This window comes from Cyrtonyx montezumae, unplaced genomic scaffold, assembly GCF_038088225.1.
Source record: "Cyrtonyx montezumae isolate F1298 unplaced genomic scaffold, pur_monq_1.0 scaffold_19, whole genome shotgun sequence".
Taxonomy (NCBI): domain Eukaryota; kingdom Metazoa; phylum Chordata; class Aves; order Galliformes; family Odontophoridae; genus Cyrtonyx; species Cyrtonyx montezumae.
Window position 1 is genome coordinate 4,692,528 of NW_027071925.1, and position 13,203 is coordinate 4,705,730.

Sequence of the window (13,203 nt, forward strand, 5' to 3'; positions counted from 1 at the left end):
GATCCTGCTGTCCAGTAACTAGCCGTGCTTCCCAAGGTGGGGTTTGTATTTGCTGCATTTTGTAAATGCTTCTTTCCCTTGGACACCTCACACAAGAATGTGTATTTTTGTGAAGGGAAGGGTAGAGTTGTGCATCTTGAAACGCATGATGTGTGTTTCAGCATAAGTGTGCTCAGTCAACATGCTCTTCACTCTTATCCTCATCTATGCATGTGAGAAATACAGCAGAGAGCTTGGGTGTATTGCTGAAAGAAAGTGTTTGGTGATGTGGTAGAAGTTTTGGATAAGCACCAGAAGGATCCCAGGAAGGAGCTGATGGCAATTGGGCGGAGGGTGTCATGAAAAACATGGAAGTTTTTTGACAAGGATGCACTGGAGATACAAAGCACCAGTTCATGGGATATCTTACTCAAGTAGTTCTGCCCCTCATGCAGCATTCTGGTTCATCTTTAGGATTCTATGTGGGAAAAGGCTGAAGGCAGCCTTGGATATGAGTATATTAACTCTCTGCTTGAAGGCAGAGGCTTTCCAGAAAACTACCTCCCAACAAGCAATCAAGAAGCTCCTCAGGAATCATCTGTTGAATACCTGCAGGCAGTAGCCAAAGTTCGCTTGTACCTGACTAAGGCTGCAGAGCTGCTCTATGACTTGCTTGAGCTCACAGGTAAGTAGTTATTGTCTACAAAATTTCCATTTGATAGCACTGTGGGAAGTAAGCTGGACGCAGTCAGCGTGCCTGCTGCTGCACTGGAACCTGTGTTGATGTCTGGCTGAGACAGAGTGCTTCAGCAGTTTTCTCTTTCATTAGGAGTGTCAATCAGTGTTTATCCTCTTCACCAAGTGTTAGAAGTGCTCTAGCAAGGCTGTGCTGGTAACCCATAGCTGCATAGCAGTCCTGACTTAGAAGAAGAGAGATTTTATTCCCCAGATGCTAACAATGAAACTTTATTTAGGACCAAGTAAATTAAACATCAGTAAGTGAATAAATAAGGATACTTGTTACATGACTATTTCTGGTTTATTTTTTTGTGGACATCTGAAAAGGAGGAAGAAGTACTTCCAAAAAATACAAACCCTGAAAGAAATGTTGAGCTGAATCCCTGATCCAGTAAAGGGGAGCAGTGTATGGGGAGTAGTTTTAGAGATGCTAACACTGTCCACGAAGCATCAAAGCACAGTAGGGCAATGACTTCAAAGGGATTTCAGAGCCCAGCTCTTGTGCTGTCAGGCTGGTGAAATGGATGCAGGAAGCTGTTAGGACACTCCATCGCCTTGGTAGTTGAGTTGATGGAAAGCCAATATTAGGAAAAATGGAAGAGCTTGGAGAGTTAACTATCAGTTCTCTATTGCTGGAGGAGAGCAGTAGAATACAGGAATGTTCCTGAGCTTATCCAACTCGAGCTTTGGTAGGAGACACAGGAAGACTTTCTCAGCTATTGAAGTCCTGGTTCCAAAATTGTCTTTGGAGTCCGTGTCCTATTGGAAGCCTGGAGCAGATTTCTATGTAATCTTCAGACACTTTGGAAATGACATTGTCAGTCTCACCAGTGGGTTGTTGGGCTGAGGGAGCGCTCTGGATAAGCAGTAGTATTTTTTTTTTCCAAGGTAGGATGTATTTTTGCTTTTTCTCCTTCAGAACAAGACCAGGTAGAGGAGAAGAAACGTTACCTGGAAAATGTGAAGGTGTTCTGTAACCTCACCAAGAATGACTGGCACCGTGTTTACCTGGTCCGGAAAATTGCTCATCTGTATGGGATGGGGTTTGCTCAGAAGCTTGTTGTGGAGGCACGGTTCAGCTGGGTGTTCCCAGTGGAAATTCTGCGGCAGGTAAAGAAGAGGCATCTCCTTGGAGATGGCCCTCTCCTGCTAGTCCTCAGTTTGTTCTACTGCTGCCTGGTTTCGGGGAGCTTGCCACGTGGCAGCAGTTGTGAAGATGGCTTGTCCTTGCTCTCTATTGAGTGGAGTCCATTATGGAAGAGAGATCTGTTTGTGTGGCCACACCTGTGTGCTGAAATGCCACAGCCATTGGGAGAAATGGTTCCTGCAAAGAGCAGATCTTGCCGTGGCTGGTTAACATCCACAGTGCTCACTGTGGGCTTTTCCCTTTGCAGGTCCAGAGCTGCCAGTCCAATCACATTGATCGTTACCTGGCATATGGCAAGAGCTACAAAGTCCTGCGTGATGCTGTGGGGGAAGCCATGATAAAGTGCAAGCCTATGGATCTTCTTGAGGCTGAGAAGGTAGGGCATGCTCTCCTCACCATAACTCTTGTCATGGGTTCTGGATGCCCAGTGTTGAGGGTATCCATTGGTATTGGCATTGGTATCGGCAGTGCCTCTTTCCAGTGGAGATGCCTGGGTTGCCTTTGCTTTTGGAAGTTGCTGTGGCGTAACCTGGCTGAGACACAAATGCTTGCTTTTCTTTTATTGTGTTCTAGAATCTGTAATGCTGAGATCCTTTATATTGGTTGCCTCATCCTTTTCTTCCCCTCTAATAAATGTAGCTGGATGATTTACAGTGAATGTTGCATGCAGCTCATAGCCAACTGCCAGGAGAGGAAGCAGGTAGTCACAGAAGCTTTATGGCCGTTCCTTGCCTGCCTCCATCTGCCTAGCCTTGTCTTGCTATGTAAAATCAGCCAGGTAATCAGTTGGAAGGATGGCAGATTGCCATCCAAGCCACAGAAGAGCAGTTTCTGCACCATCCCTCTATTTGTGGGGAGAGCTTTAATGCAGACCTGCTGAAGCTTGCTGATCAGATAACCACTGAAACCTTGTGAATGTTCAGCCATCACAGCCGTCTCCTCTTCTCCGCTCTATCATGAGTTCATCTTTTCCAGGCCTCTGGCAGCAGCCCAGCTGTTCAATCTGTCCATCTGCTCCTGGCTATTTTCAGAGAGGTCACTGCTCTGTATGGATTCAGTGACTCAAGTTTGCATCCCAAAGAGCAGGTAAGACGCTGCCCTTCACTTCAGGGGCTGGTGACAAACATGCTTTGTTAATAAGGAAAAGTGAGATATAAATCATTGGTAGAACTTTTTGTTCTGGTTTATGGATAAAGTATTTTCAAAATAGGGGAAAATAGATAATGGGAAGCAGCTGCTAGTTCTCCTCAGTTTGATGGACAATATCATGCTGGTTTTATTTCTTTTTCATACGTGCTTTCAGCAAGCAGGTGCTATGACTAAGTTCATCCAAAACTCCAAAGTCCTGAGTTCTCCAGACCTTCAGAACTTCGCAGAGTCTCTCGTGATGAATGAACTGCCATCTGTTCTGACAGTGGATCCTCAAAGCTTCAGCCATAACGGAGCACTCATTGAGATGGCTGTTCATACTATGGCCGTCTTGCTGTGCGGGCAGAACCCCATCCTGCAGCCGCTGAAGAATCTGGCGTTCATGCCACACACCATGGAGGTAAAGAGATCAGCACATTGATGGTACTTTCATGCATCTCCTGGATCCACTGTGACTTCAGAAGATACCAGCTCATTGTTTCAGTTGTTAATTACCAATGTATGGGTATTTCAGTGTTGCTGGGATTAACTAGCACAGCACCAAGCTCCAAACTGGCACCAGAGTACTTCTGAACACAGAGCAGTATCAGGCAAATACTTGTGCTGATGTTTGAATGAGCAAGCCTGAAAGCAGTTGGCTAATTGCAGTGTGAAAACGTGTGTGGTTTTAGAGGATAATGGAGCCATAGGCTGTGAAGATAGAATGATCTGCTGTTCTGCTGCTTCTGGTTTTCCAGATGTAAGGGAACATGCTGGTAGACATCAGGGCACGTGAGGTCACTCCAAGAGGAATCCAGTACAGGATGTCTTGAGAGTGCACGTGCAAATCTTGACAATATTGATAACATACACATGTATCACACCCTTTATCTGCATTACCTCTTCTTTTAGATACCATGATGAGGAATGAGGACAACGAACTAATGGGCAGCTGCTACAGTAAAGAACTAATTCAGATATTCATTTGTCACCTTTCTTCCTCTTTAGCACTCTTTTCTGCCTACAATGCCAGAAGATATGATGGTTCAAGCAAGAACCTGGGAAGGTCTGAAAGGTCTACAGATGTACAGTAAGTGCTTCTGACTGGCTTTGAAAGAAACTGAAGAACCCTTGTTTTTAAGAGAAGCAGTTCTTAATGTGAGGACAGACATATCCTTAGCATGGGTTTTCCATTGTAAATGGAAAGCAGTAGTTTCTGCTGATCATGCAAAGTGGCTCGAGTTCCTCTTGAGTTTCGAGCTTACAGAGTTGGAGGCTGCAGGAGACCTGTCCTACTGCTTCTGGCAGAGTTAGGGAGATGTGAGCAGAGGAGGAGCACTTGGCCATCGTCCTGGCTAGCTTTCAGTTCTCTTCTTTTTGCATTATGATTTAACCCTGGACAAGGAAGTTGGGTGGAATGGGAGTGTTCATTCTTATTAGCCCGTCTGTTGCTTGGTAGCAGAATGTTTTGGGCTTCCCTTGCATGTTTTTCAAGGAGAGAAGCAGTAAAAGCTTCCTCTAGTTCCTGTGTGGGTCTTTCACACTTTGTTGGTCTTTGGGAATACCAGTACTTTCTGTTAGACCTTCAAGCATATTTCTAGCTTCAAGGTGATGATCCCTGAGGTAGGGAGTAACAGGAGCTTCACAAATAGCTCTATTAACACTACTCTTATTTTTTTTCTTTCTTCACAGTATGTCCAAATGGCCACCCCTGTGCTGTAGGAGAGGTGAGAATTTGAGATTGGTGTGTTTTCAAGCAAGTAACATTTGCAACAGTAAACTTTCCTATTTTAGATGCTGTTGAAGTTCTATTGTAATGCATTTAATCTTATAAACTCTCTGCACTGCTGGCCCTTTAGCCACTGCAATGTAGAATTTAGAATGACTCTAACCCAGGCTGTACCATGAATCTAGGAAATAAGTCAGACAGAGGTCATTTGTCCAGTACTCAGCAGTGTTCAAAGTAACCAGCTACAGTCTGGGTTTTTGCTTTCATTTTCTCTGCTCTCACTCTGGAATTCAGTGTTCTCATTTTTGTTTTTTGCTAGTGTGGCAAGCCCATGGAAATCAGCCATTGTATTGAGTGTGGTTCAGCAGTTGGAGGACACAATCATAGGTCACTGCCTGACTTCCATGAATACCGGTACGCTTTGATTCATTAACCTTCTCAGTGCTAAGTGATATAGTACTTGCCTGTTGTTATTTCAGAACAGAAGTTATTGCCTCATGCTGCTACCTGAAAGGTGGCACGTGGTGTTCCTCATTAGCTTATATGTTGGCCTCTTGGAGGAGGAAGAGGCTTAGCCATGAGGAGCGCTAGAAGGACTCAGAATTTCCAGAAACTACACTAAAATAAGAGCTTGTCAAGCCTTTAGTTGAAGCTTTTCAACTCCCTGGTCATCCAAGCTGATGTATGTTATGTGGTTCCATAGCAAAACGCTCTGTTAGATGGCTCATCAAGGCTGTAGAACTTCCTCCAAAACTGCAGGAGCTATGGCTTTTGTTCCCTCCTCCTTCATTCTCTGGATTTGCACTTCCAGCCCTTGCATGAAAATGCTGAAGTTGCTAAGTCTGACAGTGGTGGCTTTTTGTCTGTCCTGTGTGGTGCTGGCTAATCCTGCCCCACGAGACCAAACATTGCCTCCTTCATAGAATATGTAACAGGAGGAGATGTCCAACAAAAAGTAATAAGGCAGCAAAACCCAGGGAACTGGCTTATTTGTGTACAAAACTTACTGAAATTCTTCATTCCTCTGTAGCACTCTTAATTGGTACCTCTTATGGCATTCAGAGAGCTCATGATTAGAAGGACATTTACTGGGTGTTGATAACCTTGTGTGTTTTCTTGTCAAGGCAAAAATTACTGTACGTATGCTTTCCAACAGGAATAATCAAGACAGAACTCAAACTGGCCACGTACTTGGAGATGCCCAGCATAGAAAAGGGCTGGGAGTGTCTGATCGATCCATGTCCCCAGCTGTCTTCGTTCTGATACGCTTGCTCACGCATTTAACAATGTTGCTGGGAGCCACAAAAGACCCTCAGGTATCTCCCAGTAGAGACTTCAAGCGGCCACATGCAACGCAGTGAAATCTGTGTGTGGTGCTGGTCCTTTGTGTCACGTTGCCTGGTGACGAGGGCAGTCTTTCAAGACACAAGACCCAAACTCACTCCCCTCCTTGCCTGGCAGTGGGCTTGGTTTCATCACACAGTTGCATGTGTCCCTTTGTGCACGTAGCTGCTGTTATTTGTTAAAGTGGTGGGAGTCCTGCGGGGTGGAGTAGAGATGTTCTGGTAAGACTGCAGTTGTGCATGCCTTGTGCTTGATCTGGGTGCTGTTGGCTGCACTCTTTCTCACCCTTTGTCACTCTTTAGTCACTGCAGAACATTATCAAGCCACCGGTGTGCAACTCAGTGGTCTTCCTGCAGCGGCATATTCAGGAGGACTTGGCACAGCTGACAAAAATTTTCGGAAAGAGTGTGGATGAGACTATCAACATCCTTCACCTGGTGCTGGGCAGCCTCCTCAAGGACCCCCACCAGCACCCAATGCAGTGTAAGGAAGCTATCACCACCTCGCATCTGCAGGCTGCGTTGGCGTTTTAAGGGCAGCAGTTATTTTGCTCTTTTGCTAATTAAGCACTTCCAACAGGCGGTAGCTGAGTTGATGAGGAAGATGCAGAAACATGAGGCTTGTTTCCCCGCTGTAGGGAGTGAAGAAATTTCAGCTGTGTACTTTTATTTTGGCTGATTTCCAGGGGTTCTGCGAGATTTCATAAGTAACTCTGAAAAGGAATCATTGAATAAATAGCATCGTGATACATTGACAGAGTTCTCAGCTCACAAGCTGAGGAGCTGCTCAAAGCACAGTGTTGTGTGTGTATATCATATACTACCCCTTAAGTGACTGCCAAGAAGTTATTTGATAGAATAGGGATGGCAGAGTATGGCTCACAGTGGAATCAGGAGTTCAGGCTGACACGAGTCATTGTTGCAGGGTGATTTATGTGTAACAGCTGTATTTTTAGTGTTTGACAGCACAGGCCATTATTCAGGTTCTGTTCTTTAGTCTGTTGTTGCTCTCAGACTGACCTTGAGCAAGTTGTTTAACCTTTCTGGGATTCTGAATGACTTGTATAAATGTCTGCATCGTTTGAATGAGTGACTGGAGTCTCTAAAAGCCTGAGATTACTGTGTGCTGTTCTGGATGACATTCAGCTAGATTGAGATGCTCATTTAGCTTCCAGGACCTTTGTAATTGCTCCTGGCTCATCGTGTAAGCTTGCAAGGATGCCACATCTAGAAGCTGAGGGAATGTAAGTTCTTTTTGCAACTGAAATGTTATGAACATAACTCTTAAATATTTCTGCTACAGGGCCAGTTCGATTTGATGGTGTGCTTTCTACCAAGGAGAACAGAAACAAATGGGAAGAAATTGTTGCAAACACAGTTATTATTCCTGAATTGGCGGTGAGAAATTGTTTTAAAAAAACTCGAGTAGCTAAGTAGTTCAGAAGCTGCTTCTGCAGGAATCTGACCTGCTCTAATATCCTTCTCACTCCTATTCCTAAACCCGAGTTATTTGGAGGGGTTACGTGTGGTATGAAGCTGCCAGGTCTGATAGAATGTCATTCTTTTATGCAGGGTTTGGATAAAAAGCTTCTGAAGTTAAATGAGCAAATTCAAGAGGATGAGAGAATCTCTTCCAATCCAATAGTGAAAATAGTTTATGGTGACCCAGTGACTTTCCTGTCCCAACTGCCCAGGGACAGCTACGTACACCATTCTAAGATGTGGAGCAGCCGAAAGAGGATTTCAGTGGAGAACCTGGGCCATGTAGTCCAGCAAACAAACGCCAAGGATACTGTCCCACTCCTGTGGAAGTTCCTGCAGAGGGTGAGTGTGATACAGGGGTGAGACCCCACCACGTTCAGATATCTGTTCACGGATTCACAGAACGGTTGAGGTTGGAAGGGATCCCTGGTTTTGTCCTAATTCCTGAGCCCTAATTATTAAAAATGAGGTAGTTTATTTTAGGGAACCTTTGTGTGTTTCTTTACTTTTCCAAACAAAACATGTAACATCACCAGTTTATTCCAGGATGTGCTGAATTTTACTTGGGTGCCCAGCTGGCTTGCAAGGGTTCCCCATGAGAGTGTGATGACAGCATACCACATCCAGAAAACCTGAAGAGAAGCCAGGGCTTTGCAGCTCTAGCGTGAGCAGCAAAATCAAACTGGAAAAGAACAGTAACATTGCCTGGAAATGTTTAGGAAGACAGCCAAACTTGAGAAGCATTGTAGCATTTGACTGTAGTGTCTTTCCCATCATAACCTTTTATCATCTTGAACTGTACATGTAAAATATATATATATATTTTCTCTCTAAGAGTAATTCAGTAAAAGTATTTGGAAATACATTTTGTCCAAAGACAGCTTTACTCACAGGTCCCATTTCTTCCTCCAGGAGACAGAACTGAGGCTGGTTAAATGTTTGCCAGAGATTCTGGCCCTTCAAAGGGACTTGGTGAGGCTGTTTCAGAACGCCTCTGATGCCAAGCGCTGCACGATCAGAGAGTTCCTCAGTAAGCCCCTCTCAGGTGAGAAGATGCTGCCCAAGCTGCAAATTAGCAGAACAAAAAGTGCTTTAGAAAGATTGCTTGGATAATCCAGCTGATAATGAAGGTGAAAACTCTGGAACTTGCAGTGTTTTCCTTCCAGCTCCTGTCTTAAATGAACTGGAGGCCTTGTCCTCATGTCAGGGTTTTTTCTTTTAAAAGCCATAAAGTGCTTTTAAGAGAATTAAGCACAGGAAGAGTGGTTACAAGGGGTAGGAATTCTGTCCAGAGATAGGCAAGGTGAATGCAGCTGTGGGTATGCTGAATTTCCAAGGTATGCCCTAGAGCAGGGCCTTCCTAAAAGGTATAATTGATGCCCATCCTTTCTGATAATGGAGAAACAGACTGTTTAATGTGCATTTAGACACTGTTTGAGCAGTGGTGCTTTGAGAATTCCTCTATGACTGAATTTCGTGGTGTTGCCAGTAAATGGTGTTTCAAGGCTTCCTGTTTCTGATGTTCCCAGATGTGATGTGGGTCCTGTTGAAGAGGAGAGTTGATGTGTTTCTGTCAGTTTGGAACAAGCTGAGGTCATCCCTGGATACCAATGGTGAGTACTCTTTCCCAGCATTGTTCTGAGGGGTGGAAATGAGAAATTGCCTGCTGTCAGATGGGGTCCTTCAGTGCCATTGTTGGCATTCTCCCATCAGATGCTGAAATGTAACCTCAAAATTTAACTTGGGCATTAAAAATAAAAGAAAAATTAAAGACCTAGATGCGATGGAAGGCTTTTTTCTGCTTGTAGTATCCTCCCCTAAACTGTTTCCTTTAACACTTACAAGGAGCAGAGGAAGTGCTGATTTCTTCTCATGTTGCATACTTTCTCCTGACTTGTGTCAGCTCAGGAGAGGCTGCTTACTGTGGGCTCTAGGGCAGCTCAAGCAGCTCTCTGTTTTTTATTTCAGGGGAAATTAAACTTCCCAAAGGCTACTGTGATGCTGACCTAACCCTGGACAGCAAGCTTGAGGTCCTTCTGCCACGTCGACAGGGTCTGGGCCTGTGCTCCACAGCCTTAGTCAGTTACCTCATCAGTCTGCAAAATGACTTCATCCATGCAGTGAACAAACATATCAAAGAAGATGATAGGTATGTTGCTTTTGCAGCTAAGCTTTTTTTGGTCTGTTTTATCAACAGCTACCACTCAGTCTGCTTCCCCTGCTTCATAAAGGCTTCTGACTGTAAATGGAGGCATTTTGTTTTCTTCTCCTTCAGGTACTTGATCAGTCCATCAGAAGTGGCTGACCTGCACTTGATCAGTTACGAGGTTGAGAGAGACTTGATTCCTCTGATCTTATCCAACTGCCAGTACAGCATGGAGAAGGGAGGGGAGACGTTGCAGCACTTTGATCTGGAGAGGATCCAGCAGCAAGTCATCAGCAAGTTCTTGCAGGGGAAGCCACTCATCACCCTAACGGTAGGACGAAGCAACTAGCTATGTTTCTAGGCAGCCAGAAAACAGCTAGCAGGCAGCCAGCTGCTGCCTGGCCTGTGGTTGTCTGCAGGGCTCTGATGATGTGCTGGCTGATGCTGGAAGCCCTGCAGGGTTTGCTGCAGCAAAGCATACACTGTAGCAGGGCTAGCGACGTTACAAAGCTCTGCAACAAGCGGTTTCTCTCTTGACAGGGAATACCCACCCTCGTTTACAGGCACGATCGGAATTATGAAGAGTTATTTAATGATGTCAGGAATAAGCTGGGTCTGCATCAGGTGGGTTTCTGCCTTGGAGGGAACAGGGCAAGCATGTGGCCCCTTAAATGCTAAGAAGTGTCAGGTCTGCCTTCTCGCTTGCCCAACTGCCTTGAAGATTTGCCTGCTAATCTGTTAGCACGCCTTGAATTTGCTCCCTGTGGTTGTCTTTCATCAGCTGAGATTTACAAAGTTGATGAAGTTAAGCATTTTCAGTTTCCTAAATCCCGCGTTCAGGACTTCAGCAGCTTGAGCAGCAGGAAGGAGTGGTTCTAAACTAACACTGCTTTGACTTCATGGCTTTCAGAGTGCACTTCCCAGTTCAGTGATGAACATGATCAGTGGGGAACTGCAGTCTTATAGTGACGTCTGTGATGCGCTGTCTGTCACTGAAATTGCCTTGGAATTTCTGGCCATGGCTGGAGAGGACACTGAGATGCTTCTGACTGACTACATCAAAAATGTTCTGCAGATGGGTGATCAGACAAACCCTCATGTACTGCAGGTGAGTCCTGAGAGTGTAGTTCATGTTCTTAGATGGTAAAATATGTACTGATTATACTAAATCCAGCCTGTCTGACCTCCAAGCTCATTAGAACTTCAATACAAGCTGAATTAGAATGTGTTAGGATTCTCTCCACCATGCTTGACAGCAGGGTAGAAAACAATTTTCACTTCCACTGTAGCTGGGGTTTACCAGGTGGGAACATCCAATGGTTCATGACACTCAGCAGGTTCTTGCGAAGCCCTGCAAGTGCAGGATGCATAGAAGATCAGACTCCTCTCTGCAGCTCTGTGCTTTTCTGCCAGCACCACCAGGAAGGGTAATAATTAGTTGAGTGTCAGCATAATTGGTTGCAATGCTAAAACTGAGAAAAAGGAAATGACTTTTAGCAACATTGGTTTGCCTGGTACTGAGTGGGATGAGGATGGCCCTTTGCCTTTCAAGTGGTAAAAGGGGAAGCTTTTGTCTCCTACTGATGTGCTTTTGACTGATGGTGGGCAGAGGCACTACTTTATGACAGTTATGTGACACAGGGAGTGGGAAAGTGAATATAGGTTTCACAATGTCTGAAAAAGGTGGAATACTGAAGGCAAGATGGGGAACCGGATGGCAGAAGCACATAGGCTTTTATACCAAGGTTGAAAAAACTTGATAGCTCCCTGCTGGTGGAAGAGGCTTTTGTTTACGTAGTTTGTCATCACACTGCTGTTGATCCAGAGACGTGTTAAAGTAGGAGAATGGCTTGGGTTGGAAGGGACCTTAAGGATGGTCTGGTTCCATCCTGTGGACAGGAACACCGTCCCTGGGTCAGGCTGCTGTTACTCTGCCTTCTCATGTGGTTTCTTCCTTAGTGGGCATCTTGTTTGTGCTTGTACTGTTTTGCTCTGTATGGGGAAATGTGGAGAAAGAACAAGCTCCTAAACGTGATCTCACATCCAATTCCTTTCAGGCCCTCAGACGATGCCACCTGAAGCACACCATTGCCCTATGGCAACTGCTCTCTACCCACAAATCTGAACAGCTTCTGCGCCTCAGAAGGGTAAGACACACTGGTGTCCTCTGCGACTGTTGGGATATTCTTTCACCTCTAAAATGAAGTTGCTTAACGTGCGTGGTTTTTGGTTCTTTAATTTGTTCTCTCGTTGCATTTTTAGGATCCTTTTGAAGACATCAGTATAGAATACAAAGCTGATCTCAGTCCGGAGATTGCCAAGCTCCTCAATGCCTACCTTGTCCACTCAAGGCTGGAAACCTTTCTGCAGGAGCTCCATAAGATGATCATCCTGAAGCTGAAGCGTGTCAGATCCATGGATGAATTCAGACCCACGTGGAGGTAAATGGATTTGTGCTGCCCCAAACAGCCCACACTTAGTAATGACTTAGGCTTCTCTGCCACTATGAAAATGCCTTTGATAGAAACAGTTCTGTTAGCAAATGGCTGCTCTCCTGGCCATGTGGTGTGAGCGTTGCTGTTAAGAATGTGCAGCTAGTTATAAGCTGCCCTGTGTGTTTCTGCCTCTTACAGGGGCTGTTTTGGGAACACAGCTGAAATGCAGCAGCAGCAGTCACTCAGCTGAGCGTGCTAAGCTTTCTGCACACACAGCCTGGCCCTAACAATGTACTTCCAACCAGCAGCATCCCATTTGGGGTTCATTAGCCCACAGCATGCTGTACCCCATCTATTAACACTACTTTTGCTCTTTGATTTCCAGCCTGAAGGAATCACTCGTTCCTCTCCTCGATGAGAAAGACTCTGAGCTGGCTGCAGAGCTGCAGGACACGTTCCCAGATGAGATTTGCCTCTCTCATGTCACTGCCACCTGGAAAGCAGCCACTGTCTTCAAGAGAGAGCGCAGGGAGAGCTAGGGGTGACCAGGACCCGCGCTGTGCAGGAGTTATAGTGCCTTGGCTATGTGGTGCTCGTGAAGTTTGGGAAATTCAGGGATTGGGGTTTTTTTGTTGTTGTGTATTTGTAGGTTTTGTTGGCCTTTTTTTTTTTTTTTTGAGGGGTTGCAGCTAGTGTGAAGAAGAGCGGAGGGGGGGGAGGGATTTCCTTGCTTCTGAAGCACGAAGATGAGGTTTGTTTGTTTGTTTTGGAATGAGCATCACTCAATTCAAGAGGGGAGAGCTTTTCACAGCTCCCTGTTACGGGTGCGTTTTGTACGCCTGGTTTCTCTTGGCTGGGCGGCCGACGCGGGCTCACCCCAGAACCGCGAGAAGACAGAAACCAACAGAACCATTCCTCCGGACCCATTCCTCCATAACCATTCCTCCATAACCATTCCTTCATGCCTTACACCCCTTCCTCCGCATCCCTTCCACCACCGCGCTGCCCGGGCGGGCCCGGCCGGTTCCTCCCCGCCGCAAGGGGGCGCTGTGCGTTTCTCAATAAAACGAGGAAGT

The 13,203-nt window shown here is 45.6% G+C and overlaps 1 protein-coding gene across 1 annotated transcript in view; it reads left to right on the forward strand.

Annotated features, from left to right (window-relative positions):
- The window catches only part of RNF213 (ring finger protein 213), a 47,646-nt gene extending 34,817 nt beyond the window's left edge, over positions 1-12,829 (forward strand). Inside the window, exons 47-67 of the mRNA XM_065735317.1 lie at positions 454-664; positions 1,637-1,827; positions 2,112-2,240; positions 2,840-2,950; positions 3,168-3,413; positions 4,001-4,082; positions 4,685-4,719; positions 5,041-5,135; positions 5,878-6,037; positions 6,368-6,548; positions 7,368-7,462; positions 7,637-7,888; positions 8,459-8,591; positions 9,076-9,159; positions 9,515-9,695; positions 9,822-10,023; positions 10,233-10,316; positions 10,603-10,800; positions 11,750-11,839; positions 11,955-12,133; positions 12,513-12,829. Of these exons, the coding sequence (XP_065591389.1) occupies positions 454-664; positions 1,637-1,827; positions 2,112-2,240; positions 2,840-2,950; positions 3,168-3,413; positions 4,001-4,082; positions 4,685-4,719; positions 5,041-5,135; positions 5,878-6,037; positions 6,368-6,548; positions 7,368-7,462; positions 7,637-7,888; positions 8,459-8,591; positions 9,076-9,159; positions 9,515-9,695; positions 9,822-10,023; positions 10,233-10,316; positions 10,603-10,800; positions 11,750-11,839; positions 11,955-12,133; positions 12,513-12,666 (3,093 nt within the window). The 3' untranslated portion in view covers positions 12,667-12,829. The remainder of the gene's footprint in view (positions 1-453; positions 665-1,636; positions 1,828-2,111; positions 2,241-2,839; positions 2,951-3,167; positions 3,414-4,000; positions 4,083-4,684; positions 4,720-5,040; positions 5,136-5,877; positions 6,038-6,367; positions 6,549-7,367; positions 7,463-7,636; positions 7,889-8,458; positions 8,592-9,075; positions 9,160-9,514; positions 9,696-9,821; positions 10,024-10,232; positions 10,317-10,602; positions 10,801-11,749; positions 11,840-11,954; positions 12,134-12,512) is intronic.
- The last annotated feature ends 374 nt before the right edge of the window (positions 12,830-13,203 follow it).